The 15176-nt window shown below is 36.9% G+C and overlaps 3 protein-coding genes across 4 annotated transcripts in view; 2 read left to right on the top strand and 1 right to left on the bottom strand.

Moving 5' to 3' along the window:
- Window positions 396–2735, top strand: LOC104781296 (vesicle-associated membrane protein 727). Of its 2 annotated transcripts, none has more exons than XM_010505928.1 (5): window positions 396–509; window positions 914–1156; window positions 1261–1459; window positions 1546–1666; window positions 2421–2735. In XM_010505928.1, exons 2-5 carry the CDS (start codon window positions 967–969, stop codon window positions 2631–2633), a joined length of 723 nt encoding a protein of 240 aa, XP_010504230.1. In that variant the 5' UTR covers window positions 396–509; window positions 914–966; the 3' UTR covers window positions 2634–2735. The 2 variants fall into 2 exon arrangements, with proteins under 2 accessions (XP_010504230.1, XP_010504231.1); XM_010505929.2 differs by lacking the exon at window positions 396–509 and adding an exon at window positions 549–736.
- Window positions 5887–7598, top strand: LOC104781295. The gene is made up of 3 exons (XM_010505927.2): window positions 5887–6780; window positions 6878–7026; window positions 7121–7598. The coding sequence occupies exons 1-3, from the start codon at window positions 6129–6131 to the stop codon at window positions 7376–7378; spliced, it is 1059 nt and encodes a 352-aa protein (XP_010504229.1). The 5' UTR covers window positions 5887–6128; the 3' UTR covers window positions 7379–7598.
- Window positions 7956–15176, bottom strand: part of LOC104784059 (TATA-binding protein-associated factor BTAF1) — a 10550-nt gene continuing 3329 nt past the window's right edge. Inside the window, exons 7-23 of the mRNA XM_019244171.1 lie at window positions 14869–15109; window positions 14482–14655; window positions 13543–13968; window positions 13014–13457; window positions 12752–12871; window positions 12215–12679; window positions 11547–12085; window positions 10664–11156; window positions 10521–10589; window positions 10276–10380; window positions 9938–10168; window positions 9564–9827; window positions 9437–9486; window positions 9099–9208; window positions 8928–9010; window positions 8533–8745; window positions 7956–8451 (exon numbers count right to left, since the gene is read on the bottom strand). Coding sequence (XP_019099716.1) covers window positions 8290–8451; window positions 8533–8745; window positions 8928–9010; window positions 9099–9208; window positions 9437–9486; window positions 9564–9827; window positions 9938–10168; window positions 10276–10380; window positions 10521–10589; window positions 10664–11156; window positions 11547–12085; window positions 12215–12679; window positions 12752–12871; window positions 13014–13457; window positions 13543–13968; window positions 14482–14655; window positions 14869–15109 — 4189 coding nt within the window. The 3' untranslated portion in view covers window positions 7956–8289. The remainder of the gene's footprint in view (window positions 8452–8532; window positions 8746–8927; window positions 9011–9098; window positions 9209–9436; window positions 9487–9563; window positions 9828–9937; window positions 10169–10275; window positions 10381–10520; window positions 10590–10663; window positions 11157–11546; window positions 12086–12214; window positions 12680–12751; window positions 12872–13013; window positions 13458–13542; window positions 13969–14481; window positions 14656–14868; window positions 15110–15176) is intronic.

The raw sequence follows: 15176 nt of genomic DNA, 5'->3' as shown, positions 1-15176 counted from the left end.
CTATGTGTTTTTTGGTGTGTTTTCCAGTTTGTGCTGCTACTTTACTCCAAACTTTGCTCTGCTTTTTTCAGTTTTTGGTTCATCTAATACTTTGCATCTTTTGGATTTGGAAAAAGTATTTGATATTGAAACATTATCGTTTAGATTTTCAACTTTGTTTTGCGTGTACGTTTTCATCAATTCTCAATTGTGATTTGCGGATTTAACAATATGAAACGAAATCAAACCGGAAATAGCTAAACCAAACCGAGGCGAAATAGACATGATGGTTTCAGATTTAACTCGCTATTTTCGTAAACCGAGAACCGAAACCGGAAACAATCAAACCAAAGTATGATGTACGTAAGCTTTTGTGATTAAGAGAACTAATCAGAGCATTAAAATTAAATAATGCCCATTTTCATCATCATCATCTTCTGATATTAGCACATCTCTCTCTCTCTCTCTCTAGCAATTCCTGAGAATTTGAGCCTAATCCCTTCATCACCAAGCCAACCAAGTCTCTCAAGGTACTCCTCTCTCTCTCTCTCTCTCTCTCTCTCTCTCTCTCTCTACGTTCCATCTTTGTTCTGCTGCTATGTATGCTTTGTTTGATTTCTCCTTCAATTTCGTCTTCTCCGTTCTTTTATCTCTATGCTTCTCTCTTCCGCGACTAAAATAGCGCCGATCTTTGTAATTTGCGTCGATTTTTTTTTCAACCAAAATCGAAGCATCAGAACACGTTTTCTGATTAGTGGTAATCTATTCTCAATTTTGGATCGCTCATCAGTACTTGCTCTCCCGATGTTGCGATCTTTAGTTCCCTTATCTCTGGGTTTTTTAGGGTTTTATCTGGATTTTACATAATAATAATTGAATTGTTATTCCCATTATTTTTCTGGATTATGATTCTGTGTTTGGTTTTGTATTTCAGATCTGATTGTGGTTTTTGGTTGACTTCTTTGGATTCACGAGTTCCTATAAGAAATGAGTCAAAAGGGTTTGATTTATAGCTTCGTTGCTAAAGGAACTGTTGTTCTAGCGGAGCATACTCCTTACTCTGGCAACTTTAGCACCTTAGCAGTTCAATGTCTTCAGAAGCTGCCCACTAATAGCAGCAAGTACACTTACTCTTGCGATGGTCACACTTTTAATTTCCTTATTGACAATGGTTTTGGTATGTTTCCCTAACTTAATACTTGTTAGTTAGTCTGAAGACTTGAAGCTCTTTTAATCTTCTGGTTTGATGATGCTTTGTGATTGTGTGTGTATATATTATAGTGTTTCTTGTGGTTGCTGATGAGTCCACCGGAAGAAGTGTACCTTTCGTGTTTCTTGAACGGGTCAAGGAAGACTTTAATAAGCGGTATGAGGCGAGTATAAAGAACGATGAGCGACATCCTCTTGCTGATGATGATGAAGATGAGGATTTGTTTGGAGATCGGTTTAGCATTGCATACAATCTTGACAGGGAGTTCGGGTTTGTCTATATCCATAACTATCTGATATTAGCCATTTTTTAGCATTGCAGCTATGTTCTGAAATCTTTTCTTTTCTCTGTAATAGGCCTATACTTAAGGAGCATATGCAGTATTGTATGACCCATCCAGAAGAGATGAGCAAACTATCGAAGTTGAAGGCCCAAATAACTGAGGTCAAGGGGATCATGATGGACAACATTGAGAAGGTATGCCTTTGGGCTTTGTCGTTATAGGAAAAGATGAACAAACTGAGACATTTTAACTAACAGTTGCATGCCGAACTTGCACTTTTAGTTTAAGGTGGTAGCAATTTATATCCACATGATACTGCAACAACAGAAAAGTACTGTAGGAAAGATACTGAACACCATATAGCTTCTACAAGAGCTTTTTGACACCAAATAAATGGTAGTTTTACTGGATAAAAGTATCAATTGCTTTACTCACAACCATTCTTTCATTTACTTATATTTGATAAGTTATATCGTTTGCAAATTGCTCTGTGTTTTCTTGCCAAGATCCCTGTAGCCGTTTAAAATTGTGACATATTGGGCTTGAGTATCTAAGCATGTTAGAAAGTAAGAAATTGCACGCAGCTTGAGTAGATTTCCAGACCCCTCTGATGCCGTTTGACCTGCTTGGTTCATATACATCTCCATAAGAATTTAGTCAGGATGTCTAAATAGGATCATTTAGCATAAACCCCCTGCTTCTCATCATCGGAAGGAATGGATTGCGCTATAGTACTGATGCAAGACGAAATATCATCTGTCACTTTTTGCTATAGATTATGTTTCTATTTGCTTTTTGTTTGAGGTCAATAATGTTAGAAACAAAGTAACTGCCATTAAGTTTAAAGAAAATTCAGTTTTTTGGTGCTGGGAAAGGTTAAGCAAACAAAGTAACGATGAGGTGATGCAGGCTTTGTTTTGATGGTTCTCTTGTTGCTGTGAAACACAGGTTCTGGACAGAGGAGAGAAGATCGAACTTCTGGTTGACAAAACGGAGAACCTACAGTTCCAGGCGGATAGCTTCCAGAGACAAGGGAGGCAGTTAAGAAGGAAGATGTGGTTACAGAGTCTGCAGATGAAGCTGATGGTGGCTGGTGCTGTTTTCTCCTTTATTCTCATCGTTTGGGTTGTTGCTTGTGGAGGTTTTAAATGTTCATCATGATGTTTGGCTTGCTTTGTATCTGTGTGTGGTAACACATAAAACGCATGCTCATGTTTGTACATGGAGGAACTTATAATAACATATCATCGTCATCATCTCCCACATGCTATATATAAATCGAAAAAAACTGTTTTTGTTTTCAAGTTGCCGTCATCATCTCCCACATGCGATCAGCAATTTTCTTTATTTGTGGTGGTCTTCAGGACATGTGTAGTATCCTATGCAGTTATGCCCTTGTTACATAGCTTAAAGTCATTTTAGGCTTCGACCGATATATTAAGGAACAAGGACATTATTATAGGTACTTAGTTTCTAGGAAGAGAAATAAAAACAAGGTAATCCAAAAGCGTATTAGAATGTTCTCATAAAGCCTTTTAACCCTTTGGATGATGGAGCAAAGAGCAAAAGGCGAAGCGTAAAGGTGAGGTAAGTAGGTTAAATCACATGGGAGGAACAAAAAAAAGTAACAAAAGTCATGTCTGGTACTTGTTTTTTACACCGTTTCTCTTGATATCTCTCGTTTATAAAGCGGTTTATCATAAAGGTATATCTTATAATCTTATCAAACTAGAACCAATCAATTTTTAAGAAGCTTATGAATTTTTGTGGAAGGTTATGATTTTTTTTTTAATTTTCAATATGTGAATGATTAAAGTAAACATGGGACCTGATTGATAACAAAGAGAAGCAAGCAAACCAAAGATAAAACACATACTACTTGGTACCACATAATCCGTCGGACTTCGACGGTATGCACTAGTAAGTGCGGTCGGTCTTTAGTGATATAGTTGCATGGGGTCGAAAACCATTTTAATACATCAACAGAATCATAGAAATGTTTGAAATTAATTACTTTTTTAGTCTTTAATTTAGATTTAGATATACGTACAATTTCGTATGGTCTTCACTCTTCAGGTTTGAAGGAACAACTAAAGCAAATTAAGGTGAAAATGAGTATATATATAATTGATAGTATTAGGGTTCTATCTATCCAATAATCGATAAATATTCAGGTACAGTGTTTACACATGAGGCGCATTAGAGTTACACTGAATGTAATAAAAGACTTATTACCAAAAGTGTGGTTGCGTACGTAATACTGCTTATATCTTGATATAAACAATTCATCAAGACAGTGTGTTCATTGCGTGAAACTATTAATACTATAATCAAGAAGATGCTAATACCATGGTTGTTATAACCCCGTTTTAAATATAGGAATGTGCATGTGTGAATGCTAGGAAATGGAAATTATGGAAGGAGAATTTGGATATATGCATGAGAACACCAAGTCCAAGAGTGATATCTAGGATAGATCTAAATCAAACATACTAAAAAAAAATGGAATCATTATCTCAAAACTAAGAAAAGTATAACTTGATTTTGAAATATAACAAGAACTGGTTTCCAAATCAATACGATAAAACTAGAATGTGTTGCTCTTATCTTCTAACATATCAGCCTCAATTTTGAAGCTGATACTGTTGACACATCAATTAAAACAGTTAATCAATCAAAATATAAGAATTAATACAACTGATCATGTACTGCCAATAGAAATTGAATTATGTTCCACTACTATGTCTCTCACATATTTTTGTTTACAAGTCTGCTATTTTAATTAAAACATACAAAACATACATGTCCAGCCCAGCCCAATTAAAAAAGAAAATCAATATTAACGTATATTTTTCAAGTTCATATATCTTTCTCAAATAATTAAAAGAAAAAGACATAACAAACCTAAATAAAAAAATTCCCCCTTCTAACAGCTGTCTTTTTCTATTTTTTTTCGATTCGAATTCTATCGAGTTAAGCAAAAGCCGAGATGGTGGATCATGTCGAAAATAAAATATGCTGCCATCTCCGAATCTAAGACTTTTTTATGAGTTTTTTTTTTCTGATTTATCTTTGTGTTCGTGGTTTTGGGTAGAAGAGAAGTTTTGAGTTTTCCCTATTGAATCTCGTTATGAATTCGGTATTCGCCTTGATTCGAGGGTAGAAGAGAAATTTGTCACTTTCGAAATATTTCTTTGTTAGATGATTGAAGATTATGAATTAATACAGCAGCTTTGGTATGAAACTATAGGATTTAGCTCAATGATGTTTGTTTTAGATCTATTATTGAGTTATTTTATGAACTAAATTGTAGTTTGATATCAAATTGAATATGTGAGTTCATATCCATGGCATAGTTGCTTTTGTTTTGTTTTATCTGGAATTAAGTTTTTGGAAGGTTTGTTTTTGAGATTGCAGTTTAAGAATGCTAAACCAATATAATAAATTATGCTTGATAATAATTTTTTTAACCATAAAAAAACACTATATAACAATTATGTGATTAAATTTGTATAAACTACAAAAGTACATCACAAATTCAAACTATATTAATAATATATCTCCCACAAAAGGTTAAGAAAACAAAACAGAACATATATTAGAGTTAGTTAGACTATTTATACAATTAAGTATTTAAGTCTATCCGATTTGAATGTAAATATTTATAAGTCATTTTAAATTTGAGATTTCTTTATTTTTATTTTATTAATCCATTTTCTATCTTATCATTGTATAAACCATAGTGTTAATCCGATTCTCTAAAAAATTATATTTTCAACAATTCAATATATCTAAAAATAGATAGTTATAAAAAGTATCATGCGGCGTAGCGTGGATCTAAACTAATTACAATTAATTTTAATATCAAGAAGAGATATTCTTCAACAAGAGACATGTATGATCTCGCAATTAGAGAGATCCTCCAAAATTGATTAGATAAATTTTACATACAAGATGCCAATTCTGAATTTTAATTACACCCAGATCTCATTAAAAAAGGGAAAAAAGAAATAAATAGGGTGGCGCATAAACAAAAAAAAAATATTCAAAGAAGAATCTCAAACCCATAAAAGAAAAACATATACTATTTTTTTTCTTATCCTCAATTCTCATAAAGTGGGGTTTATCTACGAATCAAAACAACACTTAAAGCAGAAATAATTTTTTACTAAATTAATCAGTTTGGGTTTATGTATTGTATTGTATTGTAGGTAAGTACTATTATAGAAGCTAATCAACCATTTTAAATATATATATATGACATGTCGACACTCCACAGTTGATCCATTATAAAGTCCCAAAGAATTGAAATCGAAATCGTTTTTTATAGTAGTAATTTATTTATTTGTGTTTTTGGTTTTGGTCAAGAAAAAAATAAATACAAAATTGGGAAAGTCTTTTAAAATAGAGAGAGAACTGAATAATCTCATAATTCTCTGATTCATTGTTTTGTTCTCTAAAAAAAAAAAGCTTAAAGGCAATAATATGATAATGGCGTGACACCTTTCTTCTTCTTCTTCTCACTTTCAATTTCTTGCAATTCACTCCAACTTCTTCTTCTCTCTTTCTCGATTTCGTCATCTTCTTCTTCGTATCTAGATTCTAGATTTCGTTTCTCACGTTTCCTGCACTCTCCCCCAAAACAAAAAAAAACCAATGGGAACTTGCTTCTCCAGCTCCACTAAATCCACGGCTGAGATCTCACCGTTCGACCTCGTCGTCAAACCTCCTCCTTCTTCCGACGGCGCCGCCGTCGTTTCAGCCCCGAGAATCCCCATCGCCACGAAAACTGAAACGGCGGCGACGGTGAGCTTCGCCGCTACAGTGAGACTGTTCGGACCTCCAAACAGTCTGGTGACGTCGTATCTCCGATTCGCTCTCCTTCACAAGAAAGTACCGCTCCGTTTCGTCCCTTCAGAAGACCAAAAGCCGACGATTCAAGTCGGATCCGAGACGGTGTCGGGATCTCAGGAGGTTCTTCTCCGTTACATCGAGGATAAGTTCCCGGAGCCGCGTCTGATGATTTGGAAGTTCAATCTCGAAGGTTTCGACGAAGACACTCCGTTGATAGTGAGAGTGATTTGGCTACAGCACAGGAGCATGCTTTGGCATATGGAGAGGATGTTGAGATGGTCGGAGGATCTGGCGGCGCGTGGTGGTAAAAGAGCTGTGGATCCGTCGGTTGGTACTCCGAAGATGGAGATTAGGAAATTCGCAAAGAGCTATACTCATTTACAAGAGCTTATGGTTGAACACGCTCAGATGGAAGAGAGAATCTTGTTCCCTGTTCTCGAATCTGTTGATCGAGGTTTTTGAATTTTTTTTAGGGATTTTGAGTTTGTTTTTTGGAATTTTCATTGTCAGATTCTGATTCTGATTTGTGATTCTGATTTGTGTGTGTGTAGGGATGTGTAAAAGTGCGAATGAGGAACATGGGAGAGAGTTACCGAAGATGAATGGGATCAAAGAAGATATCAAATCAATTGGAGTTTTGGATTCTGGGATTTGTTCAGAAGCTCTTATTAGTCTTGCTTCTCGTTTCAAGTCATTGCAGGCGAGTTAAAATAACAAAAAAAAGCACTAATCTTTTTAAACTTGTTTTTGTATGTTCTTGTAGTGATTGAGTTTTTTTGTTTGTTTAAAAGCAGATGATGTGTAAAGCACATTTTGAAGAGGAAGAGAAAGATTTGTTGCCAATGGTGGAAGCTGCAGAAATGGGGAAAGAGAAGCATAAGAAACTGATGAATCAAGGATTGGAAGTTATGAGAGGAACTCATTCTGATTCCTTTGATTTCCTACTAGAAGGTCTTACTCCTCAAGAAGCTATGCAGTATCTTGACTTGCTCATGAAATTTGGTGATCCAAGTCTCATCTCGTGTTTTCTTTGCTCTGACATTCTTGACTGATTTATCTTTCTAGGCTCACTTTGTGAAAAAAAAAAAACAAAAACTGTTGTTGTGAATTTGTTGTGTATATAGAGAGTCAGATTGTCGATCAGGTGTTGCTATGTTTTTCTCCTACTTTTAGATTTAATTTAAAAACAAAACGAAAACGGTTGTGTTATGTAACTCATAAGAGGGCAAGAGATATTTTTATGATGGTTAAACAAGTTTAATTCGTTTGTCATTTTGATATATAATCGGAAAAATCTGACTAATCTTCGAAGCGTGTGAAAACAATTTCCCAATCATGATCTAACCGCAGTGGAAAAACTCCAATGATAATCTCATCCCTCATTTCGAAGATGAAGCTTTCAACCATTGAAACCACACAGAAGTTGGTTAAGCTAATTCGTGAAAACTATATTGGTTCAAGAGCTAAAGCTTAATTGGGTTTGGAGAGATTTGTCAATTACTCAAAGAGTGATGATGATGCTTTTCCTTTTTACCCTGTTTTATGCTTTTGGACTTGGAACACCGACAAAACAAAGGTAACAGAGAAAAAGTAGAAGAAGACTTGTCACATAAACTTGACTTAAAAAGCTGAAACTGAAGAGGAAAAGCTGCTGCTGGTTAAAAGCGTATTTACACGATTCAGAATCACTACAAAAACTACTTTGGCGGTCACAAACATTAGACCGGTCGTATTGCCAAAACTAACGACTCAGTGTCTCCAATCTCTCTCTTTTCTCGTTTTCTCCTTTTATCATTTAAAATCATTTCTTCTTTATAAATCCAAAAAGATTGGCAAGAAAACAACTGGAGACAAAAAAAGAGAGGGTGGATGTAACCTTTTATGTGTTTGGAACGTCAAAACTGTTGGGTTCTCCTGAATCGAGCTGAATAAATATGTACACAAATTCTTCATTTTTTGGCCATTATCCGTTAAGCTTAACTAAGAACTGGCTAAGGTTGTACTCTTCTGTGTACTGTGATTGATCCCACAGTTCTTCTAAGTTTCCTAGAATTGCCTTCAGTCCTTTTCCAGTTCCACTAATCTGATCATTATCCTCTGATCCCTTCTTCGAAGATGCACCACCCTACAATAAAGACACGATTATTGAGGATACCAATCTGCTTCTTCAGTTTAGAGACTTGCTCTATCATATAAAATGGTTTACCTTTTTCGAAGTTTCAGCTGAAGCAAATAAGTCAAGTAACTGATCAGTGTTCATTGTCTTCATACTCGCATTCTCAGCATTGATTACCGTATTGGCAACCGACACTTTAAATCTTTGGAGACTCATCACTTTCTCTTCAAGTGTGCCACGCATTATGAGACGGTGTACATTTACAACTCTTTTCTGTCCCAATCTATGCGCTCTGTCCATCGCCTGCCACATTTTGTTCACCTCTATTAGCAAACCCAATAAAAAAAATAAACCATCGTCGTGTGTCCCAGATATTCTTCATTTTTTGCATTTTAACTGTAAGAGATGGGACATTCTTCCTCCTTGCCAAGTGAAATTCGACCAATTACATGGCAGAAAGCCAAAGAAAAATATACATCCTCTACCTGATGATCACGCATTGGATTCCAATCATGCTCCATAAATACAAGTGTGTCAGCAGAGGTCAGATTCAACCCAAGCCCGCCAACTGAAGGAGCAAAAAGAAGTTATTCAGTTATAACTTGGTCAGAAGATCTACTTTAGATAGCATAACTTCATTGTCGGAGAAAGCATACCATGTGTTGTCAGGAGCAGAACATCAATTGTAGGATCTGAATTAAAGGCCTTCACAATCTCAAACCTCTTCTCCGGTACAACTGAACCATCTAGTCGCATATATGTGACACTGCTTTTAGAATAAGGTAAAACAGATGAGCAAACATATTGAAGAAGCCAGATTTAAGGATATAAATTAAGAGAGGAATATGGAATTACAACAAACAAGTTAAGCAAAAACCAACTTAAGCGAAAAAGGCTGATCAGTTTTTAGACTTTTCAAGTCAAAAATTAGGAGACTACTGACAATAAAACTAGGCTGACAATAAAAAGATTAAATTTCACAACTTCAACTTGCCTTTTCATGTGGGCTTGAAACAAGTCTTTTTCAATGATATCCAGCAAAGCCTGCATAAATAACATACTTAGATCTTGGTCAATCTTACAATGGAAGAAATTAGAGATGTAGGATAATCGATATGTACTTTGTGCTGTGCAAATATCAGAACTCTGTGCTGGCCTACACTAAGAGTGCCATCTGAATTGGAAGCATCAGAACCTATTCCACATTCTTCTAAAATTTCCTGGAGAGCAACAAGCTTTGGAGAGTGTTGTACTTTATGAAGCTCAGTGATTATGTCCGAACATCCATTTATCATTGCTGACAAATCAGAAGCTAGCGGCTCTGTAACCTTATCGCCAAGAACAAGAAGCGGATGACTGCAGAGTTTAAGCAGGTACTGCAGTGCCTGGAAAATTAAAACCCAAACATAAATCAGGTCTCCCCATACTATAAAGGTGATAAATGGGAGTGAATATAATTATTGATGTTCCCTTCAGTGCAGCAACAATACTATACCTGGAAAACGTGTGTGGATGATTTTGTTGGCGCAACATCAGCATTTCCGGAATCTGCTGACCCATCAACTTTTATGATACTAGATATTTCTTGCTTAGCACTTGAACCAGAAAATTGCTCATAAAGCTTCAACTGGACAGGACTAAGGTCACAGTATCTGTCCTGAATTATTTTTTCTGGCAAATCAGAGAGGACTTCTTCTTTCGTACGTCGGAGTAAGAATGGCATAACCTACATGATACGAAGATGTTATCAGGTAATGATGTTACCATTTCTCAATAATTGCAAGGAAACATAAAAAGCCGGAAACGATGAGTGCTTCTTATGGAGTGCATTACCTGCTTATGGAGTGCTTCCATTGCTAATACACCCGCTTCAGCATCCTTAGCAGAGCATTTAGGATCTCTAGCTGCCAGCAACGGTTTTCCATAAGATGCTTGAAACTGCCCAATAAAGAAACACATTTCTCGTTCATGACAACAACAAAAATCCAAAAATACTTCTTCCAAACAGCATTCAAAAGTGACCCTGAAAATTGGTAATTTGTGACAACATAAAAGCAGGAAATATGAATAAGCGCTACCTGTCTCTCTGTCCCAAGAAATCCAGGCATCAAGAAGTCAAAAAGGGACCACAGCTCCATGATATTATTCTGCAAAAAAGGAAACAATATCACTCAAGATAAAAGAACGCAAATTAAACTTTAGTTGAGCACTCCAATGTAACCTGTATTGGTGTTCCACTGAGGATAAGCCGGTGCTGGGCCTTCAATTGTTTTACTGCTGAAGTAATTTTAGATTTAGCATTCTTTATTATGTGTCCTTCATCCAGGATACAGTAGTTCCATGAAAACTGTGTCAGATAATCAACATCCTTGCGGACCACATCATAAGATGTTATAATGACATTGTGGTTGTTGAACTGTTCACGGAGAGAAACGCGGTCTTGAGCAGAGCCAACATACTGCAACACGCTCAGCAGAGAAAGGTCGATATACTTCTCAATTTCAAATGCCCAATGGCCAACTAATGTTGATGGGCAAACAATTATAGATGGAAAAACATCTGGTTCATCTGTTGAACCGCGACGCTCTGCTGCATCAGATGCCACAATTGCAGATGCTTGAAGCGTCTTACCAAGCCCCATATCATCACAGAGAATTCCATGGAGCTTAAAACGTTTCAGAAATCCTAACCAATTGATTCCTTCTTGTTGATACCTGAAAACAGAAAACTGATAAATATTCCAGGATGATATGAAAGCAATACAGCTCCCTCTCAATTCAAATCAACAATACAGAGCATTGATTTACATGATGGAATACGTCTAATCCTATCCCCCAAGAACCGGGTGAAGACAAGACCGAATTTCGCGAATTCTACCCTGCTCACGCTAACGATAAGTTCAATGTCCTACTATTCCTCACAAACCAAACCCTCAATATTGTTTAGATGCAACTGGGAATACCCAGAAAAATAAAAATAAAAATAAAATAAACAGGAAAAAATGCCAGTGAAATGACCAAATCAGAAAAACAACACATAAACCTTGAATGACTAAGACATTCAGAACAGAGAATAAACTTTCATTTAATCTAAGACTAAATTACCTTCTTAATTGAACTTTTAACTCAGTGCAAAGCTTGTAATCATCTATATGGGAGTTGTCAAGTAACTGCTCCAAAAATTTTGCATCCTCTGCATTGCTAGATAGATCTTCGCTCAAACCCACAGGAGGGGGAACACCACGTGCTAAAGGAAGCATAGGTACAAGAGCAGCAAAGCTACGTGTCACACTCTGCCTGACTGAACTGTCAACATCGCTCATGCATCTCAGGAGGGGAACAACCAATAAAGGAGAATACGGAACCAGTTCTACACCCAGTCCTTGTACAAGCAAACCAATAAGCATTCCTGAACCTTGTCTAGCATTAATGCATGTCAAATCTCCCAACATTGGAATAGCATTTTCCACTACTGCTGCCATGACATCTTCTGTCATTGATTTAGCCATTGTCATAACACATCTAGAAGCAGCCAATCTAACAGCCACATGAGAATGGCGAACGCATTTGAAAATACAAGGCAGGAGACTGAGCAGTCTAGGTTTCAATGTTTCTTCCATCACTGGTGCTATTGAACGTACCACCTGGAAAACATAGAGAACAAAAGTACACCAAGTTACGGCTCTGCATATTCAATATTAAGCTTTGTTTTTTGGCCTATCCCTTTAACTAAATGTTCAAATAATGCAAGTAAAGCACTTCACTTGGTATACCTGGATGTTGTTTATCAGGACCTGTGGATCTGAAATAGATTCTATTTTGAGGTCAAAATTCTGTTTATCTGCAGGAATTCCAGGAACAAGAACCTCAGTGAGGCACTCCCACAATTTTGGAAGTTTGTCAAACAAGAAACCACCAAATTTCAAGCTTAAATGCTTCAACGCAAGTTCAGATCCTCTCCTTGTGATAAAACCCTCAACTTTAGACCTATCTTCGCTACCAGCCAACACGACTTTTGCCTTTTGTTTTCCTGCGTTGTTCCGCGAGGACAGAAAATCCATATCATCAACAATATCCATAGAGCTAATAATGCTAGCTTGAGGTGTTTCGCAAGGATCCATGCACGTCAAGCTACATATATTCTTGAGTAACTTGTCATTGGGGCTTGGCTTCCGATCTACGCAGTAAGCAATGAGCTCTGCAAGAGCCTCTGCAGCTATTTGCTGTAGTATTTGTTCCTTGAAAAAGAACAGAATCAGTCAGTATTCAGTTCAGCGAACATGAACAAACATTTAGATTTTAGTTGCTACCTGCTCTCTTTTTATTGAAGCCATCAGCGGCAAGATTATTGGATTAAGTCTAGCAGGAAATTCTGACATCCAAACAACTGCAGCAGCAATCAGGGAGGTGACAGTAATATGTAGATTACTCTGCATAAACATAAACCAGAAATAGGATAAATAAGGTTCAATCTTGAGAAATTGAAACGAGTAATTTACATGACTTATGACAATCTAGCAGAACAAGATTTGAAATAGCACATGAATCATATAAAAAGAGATCCCAATGTACCTGGACACACTTTAAATAACCAGCAGTATTTAATAGCTGTTGCCTAGATGACTCCACAACTTCAAAAACTTGCTTTTCGAAGGATTCATTTCCAGCACTTTCTTTGTTCCACAAAGCTAGTGCTGATGCAAACTCAATTGTCTCATCAGCACTCACGCTCTCCACATCGAGTTTATTCGTTGATAATAACTTATCAAAACAATGGCAGGTTTCAACTGTATGTAACAACTGAGAAGCTTCATTCCTCATTTTAGTGTATGTTCTTGAGAGCTCAGCATAAGGAAGAAGTTTGTCTTTAGTGGGGAAAGCAGGATCTGAGCAAGCTAACAAATCTAGGAGCCATTTTTTAAGAGGACTAGGAAACTCAGGCAAACTTCCACTTCCATCAGAAGGGACCTTGCATTTAGTTTCTCTGAACCAAGAGATAAGCACAATGGACGCAACCTGCAAAGCCAACGGTTTAGTTCAAAACATGCAATACATGTCTAGTGATAGAGAGATAACGAGATACAGACATAGAGATGCATACCTGGCGCTGAACACCAGACAAAGAAGTAAGAGTACTACTCAGTGGATCTACCACAAACTGCACTGAACCCTCTCTCAATCGGGATGCAAAGATACCTAATGCAGATGCTGTAACTACCCGGGTGCGGGTCACTGACATCTCCATATCTGAGCCGACGATAATTTTCGTGGACTTGGCAGAAGCATCTTCATGTTTTTCAAGGGAAGGAGAGCTTCTTGCATAATCAAAACCCAGAATGCTGGAAGCTTCATTCTCAAGTTTAACAGCTTTCATCTTAGCAGCAGCTTTGAAATGACTCTTACGAGGGAGAGCTACTGGCCAAAACATTTTTGTAGGATCCAATGTGGAGCCATAAGGAGTAGCTGCAAGTTCTATCCACGAAGCCATGTAAGATTTTGCAGCATCTTCTAAATCATCCACTGGGCACTGAATAAGAAGAAAAATGAGAGATAATCTAGGTCCATATACGAAAAAATTAGGCTGGCCTTAACATTTAAACGTCGAAACAACGAAAATATAATAACGATAACACGTTTTCAGGTAGAGATACTACACAACTCAAATTCCTAGGCAACCAGCAACATGATTCTCACAACATCTGACATGTACCTTCCTGCCATTAAGAGCATTGCCTCTGGGTAAACTTTTGAAAGTAAAAGGCATCAGCTACTATAAGAAAAGGGTTCAGATGCAAACACATTCTAATCATTGTGGAACTTAATACCTAAATCTTACATATCAAGAAGATATACCACATGTAACCGTAAGAAGATATACCACATGTAACCATGCAAATCGGAAACCTACTCTATAGTTTTTAGTTCAATGCAAACTAAGAACGAAGATCATTTAGTTCTACGGGTGAAGAAGAAGAAGGACAAAAAAAAGGCATGGAAAAAATTTACAAGTGTTTAAAAGCAACATTTCATTACTAAGTACCTGAACCAACAGTCTCCACACTCTCTCCGAACACTCCAGAATCTCCTCAGTTGATTCAAGCAAAAGATTTTGAAAGACGATCCTCAGGGTATCCCCTAAAATAGAAGCTGGCCAAAAAGAACTTTTAGACTGCTCAGAAATGTTCTTTCTGCATCCAGCTTCAAGAAGTCGTTCCTGCCAGGGGGAAATTGAGGAAACCACGCTATAAGCATATGGAAGGGACATAAAATAAAGTGTATTTCGAAGTAAACAAAAGGGATTTGCATCTCAATTTGATAGGCCAGAGAAACTCAAGGCGTAAGATGCATGTAAATCATGCAAGTGGCTTCAAATATAGACAGCAAGCACTAAGAGAGATTTTATCCTAAATAAACAATAAAAACCTACCAGAGTTCGAATAGCGGAAAATCGAACCGATGTGATGTCGTGCCTTGTAAATGGCCACAACCTAGGGGCTAAAGCTGATAATGCGTAAGGGCTTTCCTTGACATCTCTTCTTTCTCCAAAACTCTCGACATGACCCATTCCATTGAGGTCAATATTTTGTTCCTCCCCTACTGATAATTCCTTGTGCATCACCAGGATCATGTCATCTTGGGAATAGATTTCTGCCAGGAGGTTCATAACACTGCAAGAAAATTTTACTGATTCAAAATTGATCTCGTTCAGAAGACTCCAAATACCCAGAAAAAAAA

Source organism: Camelina sativa, chromosome 4, assembly GCF_000633955.1.
Source record: "Camelina sativa cultivar DH55 chromosome 4, Cs, whole genome shotgun sequence".
In the NCBI taxonomy this organism is placed as follows: Eukaryota; Viridiplantae; Streptophyta; class Magnoliopsida; order Brassicales; family Brassicaceae; genus Camelina; species Camelina sativa.
This window is presented reverse-complemented; position numbering and strand designations above follow the sequence as displayed.

Coding starts and splice junctions, on each gene's coding strand:
- LOC104781296 (XM_010505928.1), top strand. CDS start 967: ATGAGTCAAAAGGGTTTGATTTATAGCTTCGTTGCTAAAGGAACTGTT. Junction 1,157..1,260: donor CCTTATTGACAATGGTTTTG/GTATGTTTCCCT, acceptor TATATATTATAG/TGTTTCTTGTGGTTGCTGAT. Junction 1,460..1,545: donor AATCTTGACAGGGAGTTCGG/GTTTGTCTATAT, acceptor TCTCTGTAATAG/GCCTATACTTAAGGAGCATA.
- LOC104781295 (XM_010505927.2), top strand. CDS start 6,129: ATGGGAACTTGCTTCTCCAGCTCCACTAAATCCACGGCTGAGATCTCA. Junction 6,781..6,877: donor TCTCGAATCTGTTGATCGAG/GTTTTTGAATTT, acceptor GTGTGTGTGTAG/GGATGTGTAAAAGTGCGAAT. Junction 7,027..7,120: donor CTCGTTTCAAGTCATTGCAG/GCGAGTTAAAAT, acceptor GTTTAAAAGCAG/ATGATGTGTAAAGCACATTT.